Source organism: Anopheles nili, chromosome 2, assembly GCF_943737925.1.
Source record: "Anopheles nili chromosome 2, idAnoNiliSN_F5_01, whole genome shotgun sequence".
Classification (NCBI taxonomy): Eukaryota; Metazoa; Arthropoda; class Insecta; order Diptera; family Culicidae; genus Anopheles; species Anopheles nili.
In genome coordinates, this window is record NC_071291.1 from 48679405 (window position 1) to 48697373 (window position 17969).

Consider the following 17969-nt stretch of genomic DNA (forward strand, 5'->3'; position numbering starts at 1 on the left):
TATTATAATATTATCAGACACATATAGAGCTGCAATAATATAATCGCACCTAGATTCCTATTCGTATTGCAAGCTGATGTTATTTTCAGTTTATGTATTTGGATTTTTTTTTGAAATGACATGTAACGTTATTTTTATTTGACTATATTATTATTTGACTATATTATTTAAATTATTTTGTAACTATGCCTTTATCAAAAATGATAAATTTTACCCGCTTAGTTCGGGTTAATATAATGAAACGTTTAGCAATTGCATACATACAGGCGTTGGAAAACATGAAAAAACTTTTTTTAAGATTTTTAATATGAAAAACGGCATGAATTACCAAAAACTGATCATATATCGTTTTCAGTAATACGTAATTGTACGTTTCAATCAAATTCTTCGGTAAATAAATGCGCTAAACTTTTATCCCGGTATTTGTATGCGAGTACCCACTGTGTCATTGGGGCCAAACATTACAGATCGATGAGCCTTTTTACTTATCTAGGTAAAATGTAAAAGAAATCTTGTTGAAACGTGATTCCTCTTTATTCTGTGATTGTTTCATTTTTTGATAAGGAATTTGAGCTTAATTAAAAAATATATAGTATTTCAAACCAGTACAAATAGCATTTTCAATTCCAAACTGCTTGAAATCGATTTATTGGATTTTTCCAGAACATGTTAAAATGCAATTGATGTCAACATGACCAGTATCATTTATGTTTTTCTTCCTGCGTTTCATTATTGTGAAAAACACAAACACACACTTGTTCGCGGGGTTCTATTGTTTGTTCTTCGATGACTTTGACCTCTTCCTTATAAAAAACATATTTATAAGCAATTGGCATAATCACTCCAGCTAAGAGAGGACCAACAAAGTAAATCTGAAAGTAGAATATTGAAATTAACAAATAAGATGTACTTTATCAAAATAACGCGACGTGTACCCATAGTTTATGATAACTGCTGTTCCAAACACAAGGCGCTAATGTTCTAGCTGGGTTCATACTTGCACCTGTGGCAGGGCCTGCTGCAACTGAAATAGCTGCCACAAGAAGCGCAAACTTCAATGGTCCGGAATCTTGGTGTTGGGCGTTTCGGGGGTCCCAAACGCCGCAACAAGCCCAGATGAGTATTCCGGTGACTATGAACTCTATTGCTAGTGCCTCTCCGGTAGACAGACTGGAGTGAGGAGCGGTCACACAACTACCATGACCCGCGATTAGAGCTTTATCGAAATATAAGTTTGGAGTAACACCCATCAATAAACCATAGCCACATAATGCACCGGCAAACTGCGCAACAAAGTATATTGGCATCATCTGTAAGGGAAAAAAACAATAGCTTTTTAATTATACTTTAAATGTTGTTCTGCAGTTCATGAGCTAGCATACCAGAAACGACAAGTTTCCGTAGATAAAAGCGGCAATAGAAACGACGGGATTTATATGCGCACCTGAAACCGCACCAAATGTAACTATCACTATCATAACTGTGAAACCAAATATGAGCCCTCTACTAAAATTGCTTGTTATATTGTCAAACCCATCCAGACATCCCATACAGCCAAGAAACATAAGCATTGCCGTTCCAAAAAACTCTCCCAAAAACTTGGATGCCACATCAAAAAATGTAGTGTTGCCATCTGAAACGTAAAAGGCATTAAAAATGAAACTATAATATAAAACTATAATATATTTAATATAACTACAACGAATTAAACTAAAATATGTATAATCGAACTACTACTTTTTTGGTCTATATACATCTATTGTTATTGTCATATGAGCTATTAAATTTTAAAAGTAAGAGAATTTATTTCCTAGATAATTCAACTTGGTTAAAAGCTTGTAATTAGAACATATACTTCATCTCATAAGTTCTTATTTGGTACATCCACATACTTCATCTCCCGTACACTCTAAACAGAGATGCAGTTTCTGCTTTGCCGGGAGTAAAGGTCGGCTTGCATAAAACCTCCATTTCTTTTATATTGAAATTAACGTTCACAAATAACAATCGGTTTAACAAAAATAAGTTATCTACTCTATATCTATTGTGAGATAAAGGTATTGGAAAAATGATGAGGAAGCTGTACAGTGGCTAACGTTATGCATCCTCTCATGAATTGGAAAAAAAAACGAAAATGAAAGGAGTTTGAAAAGCTAGAGCTAATATTGCAGATTTTCGATTGAAGCCATTGATTTGCATAATGGTTGATTGAAGTCAAGAGAAAGATACAGACGACAAGGTTTAATTGGATGGCATATAGGTATATAGATCGTAAGAGTTTATATACGTTTTATATAGATTATTTAGGCTTTGGACGAATAATCTGTGTTGACTGTCTTGGACGTTTGTGTTCATTATGGAGGCTCAATAGCCGAAACGTACAGTAGACACAAACATTGATAACGGGTTCAAATCTTGACTTATTCTCCCTCCTACGCAGGACTGTCTATTAAGCTACGTAAAAAAGTCATAAAATGCCTTACTAAGGTAGGCCTTAAACGTTCACCGGTTATTGAGCCATTTAAGGAGACGAAATGTTTAATAAAATATTGTTTTCATAAATCGATGTCAACTGTCGGTATCGAGGGGGCTCGATACCAGAATGCGCGCAGCGTGCGGCACAAACACACAATTGTTTTGGATTCAAAAATGTCAAGTAAAAAATTCATATCAACAATTATTTCACTAAAACAATCTCAATCGGATAATTTAAGTAAATTTAGGTAAACGCAACTTGGATAACGCTTTTTTGAACCTCCCTAGAGGAATTTTGAGATTCTCTGTCTTGAAAATTGAGTTAAATATTCGTGAAGTGATGATACAATATATTACTAAGTTGCAGGGCATAAATACATAAGGTCTTAGTTCAAGCCACTATCAAAAGGACTGTAGGAGCTGTAGGAAAATATTGATGTAAAATTAGTATTGCCATAATGCTGGTGAATGTACAGCTTTTAGCCTGTGTATATTCCAACTATCGTTTTGAAAGGTTCAAATCATTACACTACGTTTCTACATCTCTACGTTTTAAACACATTGTTTTGTATAATACACCCGTGAAGTTCATTATTTGTAGGGATATATGACTAAATTTATTCATGTGTTATTGTTAAGTTCATTCATGTGTTTATCAAATCAGTTTTCTTACGCACTTAGTTAAAATCTACATTTAAATTGATATTTTAAACTCCTTTGTGTAAAGTATAAATAATGTCTATAAATGCAAGAATACCAGAAAATCATTGGAACACCAGAAAAATGGGTAAAGCTGAATTAAGGATAAAGTTTAATACATATTGTTAAAGAGATATAAAAAAAATAAAACTTGAATATGCACTAACATCTTTCGGAATTAGTTTTCGAGATGATTTAGTATAAAAAAAGAAGCTAATTTTGATGATTTAAACTGGAATAAATGGAATACAATGGAGCATACATAATGTAAAAATTAACGAGAACTAAGAAATTGCATTGTTTTTTGATAAGACAGTGGGATAAGATAGCAATGTGTCAGATAAAGGCAACACAAAAATAAAATACAAACACTAGAACAGGCAATACCTGGTTAATTTAATTTAACACTAGAACAGGCAATATCTAGTTAAAATACTGTTGGAAAGTTCTTTTGACGAAGGAAATTTTGGTATAGATATAAAACTAGGCAATATGATATAGAGAAGGAAAAAAGACAGTTTAAAGAAATGTTAAAAAAAAAGTGAAAAAAATTGAAAGATGCATTTCGAAATAATTTACTTTGTTAAAATGCACAAAAAGGAAGTACACGAGATAAGAATATTTTAAGATAATTTTCGAACACAAAGAGATAATTTTCGTTTCGAATTGTACGTATTCATAGTGTACGTAATCACGGCTGTCATAAAATACTGATAATTCAAAACGATTAAAATGATAATTCAGAAATTATCATCGCTTGATAAGTTAGTGTAACTTTGAGTACAGAAGCGGTAATAGAATTGTTATCGAAATTTTGCGATGCATAAGTACATCTAACGATAATTTTGCCACTTGTTACATTGGTTGCCACTGAAGAGGATTCCGTCAGACTATCAGGTAGATGAACAAATAATTACCGCAGAAGCAGAATAAAAATAGAATCAATGATTGTATACTTTTTGCAGTATTATCTAGAAGGTCGAAAGGACAATGGTCTGGTATTTATGACGTATTGTAAATAATAATACGATTAAACGTTTATCTTAACATGCGAGTTTTGTAATATCAATAGAAAAAAAAACTATAAAAGAAACTTGTGAAACGATTATTCGTCGATCATATGCCATTCACTCATCGCAACGAGTTTCTCAACTTTGAATATCTTTTGAAAAAACATGGATATATTGCTCAGCTGGAAATTATTGCAAAATATTATTCCCATGTTTTACAAAAGACAATTTTTGAAAGTAATTTTTAACTATGTTTTAACATTGGATCGTAAGAAGATTAGTAAACTAATGATTTTTTGTGACTAACTGCTTACTTTTAGAACTAAATATTGTCGTTATGTTCGTGATATTTTCGCCAGCGTTTGTCGGTTGTTGTTCATGAACTCTAGATAGTTTGTTACTTCCCATTTCACTACTTAAAACTTTCGTTATTTTTTAAAGACCACTTGTTACTTGGTTGCTATTCAAATACGATTGGAGAACACCTCCATATTCACAACATGAATGCTTCGAAAATATGTCCTTTGTTGGCGTTAGCAATAATTGCCTAATTTACACATTTTTTGAGGATTACTAAAGCCGTGTTAGCTGGGCGTCCGTTTGTGACAAACTTACGGTATTGACTGTGCCAACCAACAACTCTTTGCCGTTGGCTCGTTAGTGAAGTTTATCTTTGCCGATAACATGGCCAATCAACAAATCCGCTGACGAACGGAGGTAATATCTGAAGCCTAATTTGACTATCGTGGCGGCACTTCGCGTGTCGTTACATTCGGTGAACGTCTGGCACTGAGTGTTTTATGAGGGCTAACAAAGATTCTGCGTATTTAAAAAAAAACGGTGTTGTAGTTGTAGAAGTTGCAGTTTTTTGCCCTTTTTTAATTGTTCCCGCTTAACCATCAAGGTAAGGAAGGAGGAGGACAGGTTGTTGTAACATGATTTGGTGTTCTCTGTTGACAGTTGCATTGCGTATTTTGTAGTTTATTCCGAGAAAAGTCTTCGCATTTTTCCAAAAAAATAAATCTGTAAATCGTTGCCATAATGATCGCACCAGTTGTGGGCCCTGCAAAATAAATCTGTAACGTAAACATTGGAATTACCTGTAATTGGTTGTATAATAATACTCTTTTACATAAAATTCTCTTTTAATCAAATACCGTACCCAAAGACCTTTGTAGGAATGGTTCCAGATTGCAGGAGCTAAAGTACGAGCTGGGTTCATGCTAGCTCCGGTAATTGGTCCTCCAGCGATAGACAATCCTGCTATGAGAAACGCAAACTTTATCGGTACGGAATCACTGTTCTGTTTATTACGTGGGTCCCAGATGCCACAATTTGTCCAAACTAGTATACCCGTCAAAAGAATTTCGACAGCGAGGGCTTCTCCAGCAGAAAGGCTAGAATGTGGTACTGTAACACAATGCCCATTTCCGTTTTTATTTGCCAATAAATAGCTGTACCAAGGTGTGACAGCCCTTAATAATCCATAACCACATAGGGCTCCAGTAAATTGTGCTACTACATAAAGAATCATTCGCTGTTTTGAAAAAATTGAAACATGGAACGTGAATAACGTACTTTTACTTTAGCGATACTTGGTGGGCTTACCGGAAAAGAGAGTATACCTGAGATGTAAGCTGCCAAAGATACGGCGGGATTAATAATTGCTCCTGACGTAGAACTAAACGTGATAAATGCCATCATGACGACCATCCCGAAAGCAATGCTTCGACTAATATTGGTTGTAGTTATTTCAAATCCATCTAAGCTGGCCATGCAACCGCCAAACAGCAGTAATCCTGTGCCCAAGAATTCGGCTAAGAATAGAGTGAAAACTCTCCACATGCGGTTGTTAGAAACTGGATCGTAGGGAAAGCAAAATATTAGAAATAACAAATTATTAAGATTTGAAAAGTTATGTTTGATAAGTACAATTTGGCACTGTTCGTTCATAATGGTTAATCAATCAAAAAGATTAATTGGACACAAGCATAGGCGCCGTTGATCAAAATGTCACTGGGTAAAGATGGATTGGTTTACATTACGAAACAATTGGGTCCGAAAAGCAAATAATTGATTATAGAATACACAGCGCCAGAAAAAAGAATGTTGCATTAAATCGTAAGCGTTGACAACATAGATGAAATAATTTAACTAGTATCTATCAGATTAAGTGTTGTTGTGTAATCAACAATGGATTATAAGTCAAGAGTTTGCTGCTTATTGATTGACCGATGATCAATAGTTGTGTCTATCATATGTACTCGGTGCATGGAATGAGTAAAACAGTAGCAGCACGAGCTTCGAGATAAGAGGAAACGTAATTCAATCTAAATTGATGGCAAATAAATGAATTGTTGAAGTGTGCATAGCGGAAATTAGCAAATGTTTTGAGCGGGAGATAATGAATAATCTTTCTACTTTTTTTATTGTTCTAGCGATGGCTAGATATATTGTTCTATCTTAGAAATGAATAAACAGTCTATTTGCTTGCATTTTGACTTAAACTTATCACCAGTTTTCACCCATCCAGTTGTTGTGATTGATTATTCGTCAATCGACAAGTGTTTAACTAGACACAGAGAATTGATATTTCTGCACTAACTTTTACAATTACTCTTGACATTAATTACATTTTATAGTATTTTTTCTGTCCATCTTTGCAGCCAACAACGCAATGTGAGAGTCACCGTCAGGCCGTCACTTTATCACTTTAACCATTCAATTAGATCCTGTTGTATTTGAAATTTAGCTACTGATGCGTTTTAATGAAGCTTGAGACTGCTACTGAGTTGCGCAGAGGTGGTTTAGTATAAGTACAACAAACGAGCTTACGAAGCTAAAATAGCGCTTATCTGATTATTAAGCCAACGTATGAAATCTGACATATAGTTGAAATAAAATTTTATCTACGTATGCACAACAAATGGCACTAGCTATGCTTTTATCTTTTAACGACGACTAGACAAGATTGTCCACACTTGGTCCGATTTGGTGCAGTGTGTTGTGATAAAACCAGTAAAGCCCATATTAAGCTGTTAGTCGCTTTGATCCATGTTTTACGAACATGTGTATTGGGTAGAAGTTTAACTTGGAATGGTATATTGTTCATCGGAATCAGAGTTGCAATCAAGCAGTTTTTTTTCAGATCTTGATGTTAATTCTGTTAATACGTATTCATACAGTTGCCCTGTGAGCAGCCAGGTCAGTGTGTCAAGGTGAATACTGATAATGCATCACATCTGGCCTTCGACTTTCTATGCGATTAAGAGACAGTTTGGAAATCATGCATTACTTAGCATTAGCCTAGAATCAACGACAAGATAAAGTTAGTATATATATAAATTATGTGATTATCTTTTTTTAATTTTTTTTAATTCAACTTTTTGTCTATGATATTTTATTCATTTAGCATTAACTATTTTTCCCGACAATACCAGGAAAGACTTTGTTTAAAACTATGATTCACGAAACTAGACCATAAAAACAAACTTAAAATATTTCTATCAATCTGGATGATGCAACATTATTGCAAAACCCAACATTTCCTGCCTGCTTTCAATCCCTATTTCTGTATATCCAACCACTGTTGTTTATTGATTTAAAACATCTTATCGTTCTGATCTCTCCATCGTGTTCCCCGCCGCTGATATATGAGCTGCGCTATATTTACATATACTGATCCGTGCATCTCATTGCACCAAGATGCGATAACTAAATAACTAACTTAAATCTTGTAATTAAGATACTTTCGGTAATTTGAAATTCCTATTTCCTTATTTGCTTTTTTATCACTATTGTTTTCGACTTTTTTGACGAATGCATCAATTGAATCCTTCCATCGACATTTTTGATCTATCCTGTATCGTTTTTCCATGTGAATGGCCTAATCGAACATTCTAGGATGAGTCGTCATTCGACATCCATCATTGTTATATGAACGATATGAAAAACCAATCACAGCGCAAAGTTCATGTGTTCCATAACAACAGAATAATTTCGTGTGGTAAAAGATGAGCATAATAGGGAAAGCAGGATTTAAGCATAGGAAATATTAATGGCTCGAAAGGAACAGTGGAATATAACCCAAGAAAAGAACATTATTATTGATTTCTTCAAGATTGTTCTGTAGTGTGAAATTGAATTGCATATTTGACGCGAGCTATGATAAAAATTGTTATCGTGAATAGAGCAATAATCTGTCTTGCTCTTTCCATCCTGCAAACATTTACGTGATGGGTGTTAGAAACAACGATGGCCACAAGCTTGCACTACGTACACATACATCAACTCGTACCACCCGTTCCTGGTTTGGTTGGAACGAAACATCTCTCGTACAGATAATATAGCAATTACCATTTGCTATGCCAGTCGTTTGTTCAAGGCCATACCGTTTGTATGGTAACTTCTCATTTGTTGCAACTTCCATTAACTCGGGCATACAAATCGTCATTGTTAAATCCAGACGTTTTGAATCTTTTGTGGCTCTTCTTTTCTATATTCAAAAATGTTTTTTAATGTTGCGATGAAGAGATTTAAATTTTTGGTAAACTCTTTATTCTGAATATTATACTACCTATTTTTCATTGTCTCTCTCTCTTAAGTGTCAAACTATTAGACTAGTAGCTTTCATTGATGTTGTTCATTGACGATGTTTATAGTACCGGGCAGTAGTTGTTTTGAAAGGGTGCTGGTAATTTTAAAATTATCGTTCGCCTTAAAGAGTAGGTTTCAGATCGTGAGGAATCGAACAGAAAGCGTAATTTTCAGAAAGAGAACTAAGTATAAGTCAAGGTAATTGATACCATGCGATATAAAATCAATAATTTTGTCTATTTGGACTATTTTTTAGCTTAACACACTGTCCTCTGTTCTGAATCGCGTAGAATGAGTTGAAGAGTGAAAAGTTGTTAAATGTTCTTGATCCGCGTTCAAAACAATAATAAGTGGGGCTATCGTACATTTCATGAACCTTTAAATTGTACCGGCTCCTCCATTATCCTTCTTCATATACGGGGTCAAAAATCCTTCTGATCAAGCTAAAGCATCCAGGTTTGTTGACAGCACCTTAGCACATGTATCAACAACAATACTATTATCAGCGTTAACTTTCGAGGAGGAGGTCAGGAGCGATATGACAAGTTTTGGAGTACAGTAAATGAAATGACGCTCTCATGTCTATGCATAACCCCTGATTCATTTGTTTGTAGGGCCGCTGGATGATTTAATTACACTCCCGTAAATTTATTAGCTACCTCTTATCTTTGAGTTGTTAGAAATCCACATGCTCAGTGCAAAATGTATGAAGAAGTTGGGATGGACTGGGGTACGAGAGAAAGCGTTTTTTTTCTTTCGGCTACTCCTACAAATAAAATTCAACTTTCTTCTTAAACACACGTATTCGGATACGTGTGGTGGTGTGTTGTACTAAAAATATTTCCTGTTGTCCCACCTTGACTTACTTGCTTACTTACTTTCTTACCAGGCAATCCAACCACTCAGGGGTCTTGGTCTGGTTCAGAAAATGTTGGGACCGCTCAGGGTCGTACGTCATCTATTAAAAATTTCTTGATCTTTTTGCGCAACACAACAACGTTAGCACATCAAGTGGGCCAAAAATCCTTCTAAGATTTTTTCTCTCGAAACTGGATAATAGACTTATGCCAATTTTGGACAAAAAGTCTATGTTTTAGTGGCGTATATAAATATTATTACTTTAAACATGTTGTATAGCTCCAACTTCAGCCATCGCGATAGGCTTGCTTCGTTTAGCTCCAACCTGAGGTTCTCTGCCATCTGAACCATCTGAACAGTCAGTTCGTATGCTTCGACTACATAGGAGAGCCGCAAAATAATGATATCTAGCTCGTCAAGGAATACCAGGATCTGGATTGTCTTGTATGAGGTTTTCTCCGAGGTTTCCATTGCTGAGCCTCCGATGGCCCTTTCTAGCGGCTGGCTGAAAAGGAAACAAGTAAGCCTATCCCCCTGCTGCAGGCATTTAGTGGTTACATAGCTCCTCTGTTACAAGCTTAGTAAGCTTGGCTGGGATTCCAAATGAGCTCATTGCATCGTAAAGTTTTACCGTACTCAACACCGTAATACCCCTGTATTTGCTGCACTGCAGCCTATCACCCTTCTTGTATATGAGATAAATGATGCCAAGATTCCTATCACAAGGCATCGATTCGCTATCCCATACCCCAGCAACGATTGGATGAAATTCTTGTTCCAGTGCAGCTCCAGCGGAAGTATCATGATACCATCTGCTAGTGGAACCTTTAGTTGCTCGTTGAAGTGATCGTTTAGAAATTCAAAATAAAGTAGTGGTGCGATCATGAGAGGACCTCTTTCTGGAACTGATTAGATTTCAATCCTTACTAGAACAGCAAGTCACCTTAGATATAAAGGTACTTCGATGACCTGGTATCTCTTGGTAATTTTTTTCCTAAACCATGGCTCGCTCTGATTTACTAGACTTCCTGCACCCTTCCCATTGGTGTTTGTTGGAGCGGTGTACTCGTTTTTATTCGCGTCTAAGTCGTTGCATTGCTTAGTATGCGCCGTTCTTACGTTCCGCCATAAGTCTACATTCGTCATCGAATCAGCCAGATTTAATGTTGCCACGACGTGGTGGAAGTTTGGATTCGCACAGTTCACAATCTTACTTTAGAACGTTACACCGTTCACTCGTAGTTACTTATTGTGTTGCTGATAATAGAGACTGATAATAGAGACGCGGATTCTAGCATTTGTTGGACTTTAGTATCCTTTACTAGTTAAAGTATCCATTCTGTAGGTGTAGGTATTGCGCCAGGAATGCATTTTTCCCTTATCCCCAGTGGTGTAGGTCCGGTCGATTTTGCCACGAATCACTAAGTCAACTAAACACTGGAAGGAATCGATGCTAGCTGCTATTTATGTTCTTTGCTGCTAGATGGTCTCTTACCGTTGTTATTGCTAATGTAGATAGTGATTACCAATGTATTGGAAATGGGTTCCTTATCGACTTTTACATGGAGTTTTGTAGTACAAAATATTCGGCTACAAGACAAATGTCATAATCAAACGTTTTGTTAAACTTCAATCTGATTGGCATGGCTTGTTGCCGATTATACAACTTATAATAATTATATATATAAAATTTTGAAATCTAAAACGGGGTTTGCAGAAGCTACGCTGTTTTGGACTAACCTTCTGTTTAATTTATATTAACGACGCGATTTTTAATTCGCGTTTTCTTACTTTTTTCAATTCTAACAGACGTTCTAACGGCCGGTTCAAAATTAAAGTGTCTGCATTTCGGGGGTTTTTGACTAGAGATGTCGCTGATTTGAATGGCCGATATAGCGTTGGTTTCTGATGACGCTCACTTAGTCCAAATGCCACTGAACGTTCTACAATAACGGGCATTAATTGTATTGTTGTTCAATAAAAATAAAAAAAATCTGCTATATTTTCCTACCACAACATTCACCATAAGCATCGTCGCTGAACACATATTTATTCCTCATTTTTCTCATCTATTGGGCAATCCCGTTCTGTCGGATATTTTCGATTAGTATGGAAAAGTTTTATTTCTTTTCTCTCCCTCAATTCTATCACATTGTTCGATTTACTCATTTTAACATTTTAATGTTATTTTACACCTCATACTTTAATTCAACTTCACTACAACACATTTCATTTACAGCATGCAACTATTTGTCTACATCTTTTTTAAAGCACTTTTTGCTGAATACAATGTAGTCCTGCATTTAGCTCTTTTATCTACCCTTATCTCTCTTCCTGTATCTCTTTCTGTAGATCCCACTGTCTATCTTTCTCTCTTATTCTTTTTGACCCATGAACTTAAAGTTCTCTTTACATGTAACTAAAATGCTAATAATAAAAGCTCTTATTATACGATCTATCTCATGTTTTTGTACTCACTTAGCCAATCACCCTTACCTCTTGCGAAAGATTATTGCTTAATACTTTATATCATATCAAGAAAATAAAATAAAATTACTTACTATTCTGAAAAGTAAGTATAATATGTATATATATATATATATATATATATATATATATATATATATATATATATATATATATATATATATATATATATATATATATATATATATATATATATATATGTATATAATTATGTATATATATATATATATATATATATATATATATATATATATATATATATATATATATATATATATATATATATATATATATATATATATATATATATATATATATATATATATATATATATATATATATATATATGCTCTGTTGGCAGGGTAGTAGCAATACTACACTGATACGGGAATGGATCCGAAGCTTCTAGAAAGATAACATAGGCTCTCCATTCCCTACACCTACCCAATACGTCCACGACGTACAGAGCGGTAACATGTCTCTCCGAATATCTGAGCTTGGGTATACGGGGAAACCCAACCCCTTGGGAGGATGGGTGATATGGCTGAATTGGGGGGAGGGAGAGATACCAGCGTCTGTTCTCCATGTCAGGGGCGGCTGGTTCTCTCTTTTGTCCTGGCTTCACACGGGACTTTAAACAGCTGTGAAGCGTAGGCCCTCCGACGAGACTGGGGGTTGGGGAAGAGGCCTTGCAAGCCACCCTCAATACAACCGCAATGAAAGGGAACCACGAAAATTCGATTTGGGACTTTTGGAAACGACCTACGCTACGAAAAAGGACTAACGATTGGAAACTTGGAACATGGAACTGCAGATCCCTCACAGCACCCGGAAGTACCCGCATTCTTGCGGACGAGGTGAGGGTCCGCGGCTTCGGAGTAGTAGCACTTCAGGAGGTGCGTTGGAGTTACAGAGCGCCCGTATCGCAGCGATTGCATGATCTACCAAAGTGGCGGGGAAAAGCATGAGCTAGGTACGGCATTCCTGGTCATAGGTGAGATGCGGAAGCGAGGGATCGGATGGTGGCCGATCAATGAAAGGATGTGCAGATTGAGGATCCGTAGGAGGTTCTTCAATCTGAGCATTATTAACGTGCACAGTCCACATCTTGGAAGCACCGATGATGATAAGGACACCTTTTAAACGCAGCTGGAGAGGGATTACGACCGCTGCCCACAACACGACGTCAAGATTGTCATCGGTGACTTCAACGCTCAGGTCGGACGGGAGGAGGCATTTCAAACCCACAATAGGATGTTTCAGCGCCCACCAGCAGACGAACGACAATGGGCTTCGCCTTATAAACTTCGCCTCCTCCAAGCACATGACTATCCGCAGCACCTTCTTCCAACACGCACCTCAATTCAACTACACCTGGAGATCACCACAGCAGACATATTCCCAGATTGACCACGTTCTCATTGATGGAAGGCACTTTTCGGACATTATCGACGTACGGACATACAGAGGAGCAAACGTCGACTCAGACCATTTCCTGGTTATGGTTAAGTTACGCCAGAAACTCAGTGTAGCCAATAGGCTACGATCCCAGCCCACCCCAAGGCTCAATACAGATCGGCTGAAGCAAGCTGATGTGGCGAGAGACTTCGCGATCGCGCTGGGGGAGGCGCTGCCGGAGGATACCACCACCGAGGCGATGTCACTCAACGACCACTGGCGAATAGTGGAGCAAGCCATCAGCAGCACGGCCGAGCGAATAATTGGCCGCGTAACACGTAACCAGATGAAGGAATGGTTTGATGATGAGTGCAGACGAGCACTATCCGAGAAGAACGCAGCGCGCACCCGAATGCTCCAGCGCGAGACCTGGCAGAATGTGGAAAACTATAGACGACTGAGAAGGCAGCAGACCCGACTCTTCCAGGACAAGAAGCGCAGCTTTGAAGAATCGGACGAGCAACTGATGCAACAGCTCTCTCAGTCGGGGGAAACCCGCAAGTTCTACAGGATGTTGAAGGCGGCAAGAAGCGGTTTTACTCCTACGATCGCGATGTGCCGTAACGTGGAAGGAGACATACTGTCGGACGAGCGGGAGGTGATTGACAGGTGGAAGTGCTTCTATGACGGACACCTTAACGGAGCAGAAGCAGTGGATACCAGACGAAGCGCAAGATGCAGAATTGAGCAGCCCTACGATAACGAACACGACTATGACGAAGTGCCCCCGCCATCCTTGGACGAAGTCGTCAGCGCCATCAAACAGTTGAAATGTAACAAGTCAGCTGGCAGCGATGGGCTGGTGGCCGAGCTGTTCAAGTTGGGACCGGAGAGGCTTGCCGTTAACATCCACTGGCTGATCAGAAGAATTTGGGATCAGGAAGAACTACCGGATGAGTGGAAACTGGGTGTCATACACCCAGTCTACAAAAAGGGCGACAGATTGGATTGTGCTAACTTCCGAGCCATCATAGTCCTGAATGCTGCCTATAAGATCCTGTCCCGAATACTTTTCTGCAGACTTGCGCCCCTTGCTACAGATTTCGTTGGAAGCTACCAGGCAGGATTTGTTGGAGGCAAATCCACCACCGACCAAATCTTTACTCTACGGCAGATCCTCCAGAAATGCCGAGAGCACCAGATCCCTACGCACCACCTATTTATTGATTTCAAGGCGGCCTATGACACCATAGATCGGATGGAGCTTTGGAACACCATGCAGCAGTACGGATTCCCTGGGAAGCTGGTACGGCTGTTAAGGGCCACCTTGGATGGGGTACAGTGCAAGGTGCGAGTGTCGAACATGCTTTCGGAGCCGTTCGACTCACACCGGGGTCTGAGGCAAGGGGACGGACTCTCCTGTCTACTGTTTAACATCGCTCTGGAAGGTGTCATGAGAAGCGCGGGCTTCGACATACGGGACACGATTTTCTCCCGATCTCTCCAATTCCTGGGCTTCGCGGTTGACATAGACATCATCGGAAGGACATCTGTGGCAGTATGCGAGGCGTATACTCGACTGAAACGCGAGGCCGCTAGGATTGGTTTGAGGATCAATGCGTCGAAGACCAAGTACCTGCTTGCCGGTGGCTCTGATCGGGATAGAGCCCGACTTGGAAGCAGAGTAACAGTTGATGGTGACGATCTTGAGGTGGTAGAGGAATTCTGCTACCTTGGTACGATCGTCACTTCGGACAATAATGTGAACAGCGAAATTCGAAGACGCATTGTTCTGGGAAATCGTGCCTACTATGGGCTCCATAAACTCTTGCGATCCAGAAGACTCCAGCAACACACGAAATGCACGATATATCGCACACTGATACGCCCGGTAGTCCTCTATGGCCATGAGTCTTGGACGATACGGGCGGAGGACGCCAACGCTCTCGCCATTTTCGAGCGGCGGGTGCTACGGACTATCTTTGGCGGTATTTGTGAGCAGGGCGTGTGGAGAAGGAGAATGAACCACGAGCTAGCTGAGCTGTATGGCGAGCCGGACATCCTGACGGTGGCGAAGGCCGGCAGAATTCGGTGGTTGGGGCATGTCATGAGGATGCCGGACTCATGCCCCACCAAGAAGGTGCTCGTCAGCGACCCGTTCGGCACGAGGCGCAGAGGAGCGCAGCGAGTTCGGTGGCTGGACCAAGTGGAGCAGGACCTGTCGCAGATTGGGTGCAGCCGGGGGTGGAGGAGAGCAGTCCTGGACCGACTTTCCTGGAAACTGATTGGTAACCTGGCCATGTCAGCACGACGTGCTCAACTATGAGCGGGCCAAGAAAGAGAAGATATATATATATATATATATATATATATATATATATATATATATATATATATATATATATATATATATATATATATATATATATATATATATATATATATGTGTACTAGCTGATAAACCCGATTTCATTCGGGTCGACGTAGTTTAAGAACTCATAAAGGAGCATTTTTACGTATGCTTGTTTAATTCAATTTTTGATGTGTATATTTTTTTTCATTTAGTTGTATTCATTTTAAATACGTGATTTCTAGCTTCGTCTTTGAATATTTTCTATGTCATTTAATTCACCTTTCGCTGATGCTCTTGACACATCTTATCCAATTGGCTATACCTATATATAAATATCCTGCAATCCTTTTTGAACAAATCTTACCTTTTAGCCATCTTAGCTATCAAGGAAAAAAATGTGTATCATATCCTTTCTTCTCTTGTTGTTTTGCAACTACCATTTCTCTTCATAATCTTTGTTCCGTTTGATCAAGCCGTTTTTACCAAACATTTTCTACCTTATCTGTTGCATCTTTCACGTCATGAAATTAATAAAACCTATTTTGTATGCCGAGAATTTTCCACTTTCTCTTTCGAAAATCATTTTTTATCCACTATCATTTTTCTTGGATCCGTCATATTAATTTATTTACATAACCATGAGGAAAAGTAGCATGTTGTTCCATCCTGAGCGTGTATGACGTTCAAAATCTTTCTAGTTTTCTATCTCTTATTCTTATTTCGTCATTAAGCTGCCTGGAAACAATTTTCCATTTTCCTTTAAATTTCATCTATATCGCTGTTCCCTTTCAAAACGCCATTCCGAGTTCGTAATCATTACGGTCTGAAATCCATACTGAAATGTATTACACCAACCACATTTCCAACGCAACTCAACACAATTGAAAATTGAATCTTACTGAATAAGGAATCGTTATTAATATCTATACATGGAAAACAATATTTTGAACTTTTAAATTTTAACACGCATGGGAAGAGAATGAGTTAAGCTTCTAAGCGCAGTTTAGTGTCTAAATAAATGGTGGAAGAGAGAAAAGAAGCAGGAAACTGAACTATTTGATGACGTCTTTGCATTTTTGTGATTTTTTGTTATTCTGTAAACGGCAATTCCTTTCCCGTCCATAGTTTCCAATAGTTTTGAACATGCCAATAAATTAAGGTTACATCCCCCCATTTCCTCATTAGAGAATATGATACTTTGCTACTTCTTGCATAGACTGTGTTACGGCGTTCATGTAAAGTTGTAGTAAGATTAGGTGATATTTGTTCGGCCATTTTTTTCCAATATTCCAAATAGGTGTTGTATGCCCTGCCACAAATTTGTTTAAAACCGCACTTTTTTAAATTTTGTCTCATGTCCTTTAAATCAGACATGATTGGTTTGCTTGACTATACTTTCCAATACTCTAATAGGAAAGCTTGTATGGGAGCTTTTATTTTCAAAATTTTGTGTAAGAAGAATCATCCTCATCTAAATTCATCCGGACCGAGCTTTATTGCTATGATCGTATAATTTTTTTGGTGATACAGACAGAAGGTTCTTTGGTCACCCCCATGTGTTTTGCACATGCTCACATGAATCTTTGCCACACTATGAATAATAAGAAGCATTTTTACCATGTTTCAATCGAATTGGTGGCCATATGTTTTTTTCAATAATTTTTCGATGTTTGATGAATGGGGAGTGAGAACTATTTGGTCCTCGCTTGTAGAACTAAAATTTTGAAACTCATTGTGTTAGGTGATAAAATTGGAGTTGATTTCTACGACGTTTGTACCCCGAACAGAATATGTTATGACGAACAGATATACCAAACCGGGAAACTTATACATCACCACATATTGTATGGAGAGTTTTAAGTATTTTTAATCCATAGTATTTGTATGGGAGTCCCCCTTTTTTCTTCATTCAGGAGTCTGAAATTTCACCAGTATTAGTTTTAAGTAATGAAACATCTATGCACCAACTTTCATCCAAATCGAGCATCATCCATAATTTTAAGCGTATAATATTCACTTTGTTAAGGGAGGGTTGTATGGGAGCCTCCCTTTGTTCTTCATTGAGATGGCTGAAATTTCGCCAGTATGTGTTT

At 37.9% G+C, this 17969-nt stretch overlaps 2 protein-coding genes across 2 annotated transcripts in view; both read right to left on the reverse strand.

Annotated features, from left to right (window-relative positions):
• Positions 1–701: 701 nt before the first annotated feature.
• LOC128724886 (aquaporin AQPAn.G-like) lies at positions 702–4675 on the reverse strand. Its single transcript, XM_053818610.1, has 4 exons — positions 4657–4675; positions 1383–1633; positions 936–1310; positions 702–872 (listed from the first exon to the last, which is right to left on the reverse strand). The coding sequence occupies exons 1-4, from the start codon at positions 4673–4675 to the stop codon at positions 702–704; spliced, it is 816 nt and encodes a 271-aa protein (XP_053674585.1).
• A 316-nt stretch (positions 4676–4991) lies between these two features.
• The window catches only part of LOC128724897 (aquaporin AQPAn.G-like), a 15865-nt gene continuing 2887 nt past the window's right edge, over positions 4992–17969 (reverse strand). The window contains exons 2-5 of the mRNA XM_053818621.1: positions 5793–6043; positions 5347–5721; positions 5222–5284; positions 4992–5003 (exon numbers count right to left, since the gene is read on the reverse strand). Coding sequence (XP_053674596.1) covers positions 4992–5003; positions 5222–5284; positions 5347–5721; positions 5793–6043 — 701 coding nt within the window. The remainder of the gene's footprint in view (positions 5004–5221; positions 5285–5346; positions 5722–5792; positions 6044–17969) is intronic.

Bases quoted from the DNA above. Each gene is read 5' to 3' on its own strand.
- LOC128724886 (XM_053818610.1), bottom strand. The intron at 1,311-1,382 runs GTATGCTAGCTC...TTTCCCTTACAG, and splicing joins ACGGAAACTTGTCGTTTCTG to ATGATGCCAATATACTTTGT. The intron at 873-935 runs GTACACGTCGCG...TTCTACTTTCAG, and splicing joins GCAGTTATCATAAACTATGG to ATTTACTTTGTTGGTCCTCT.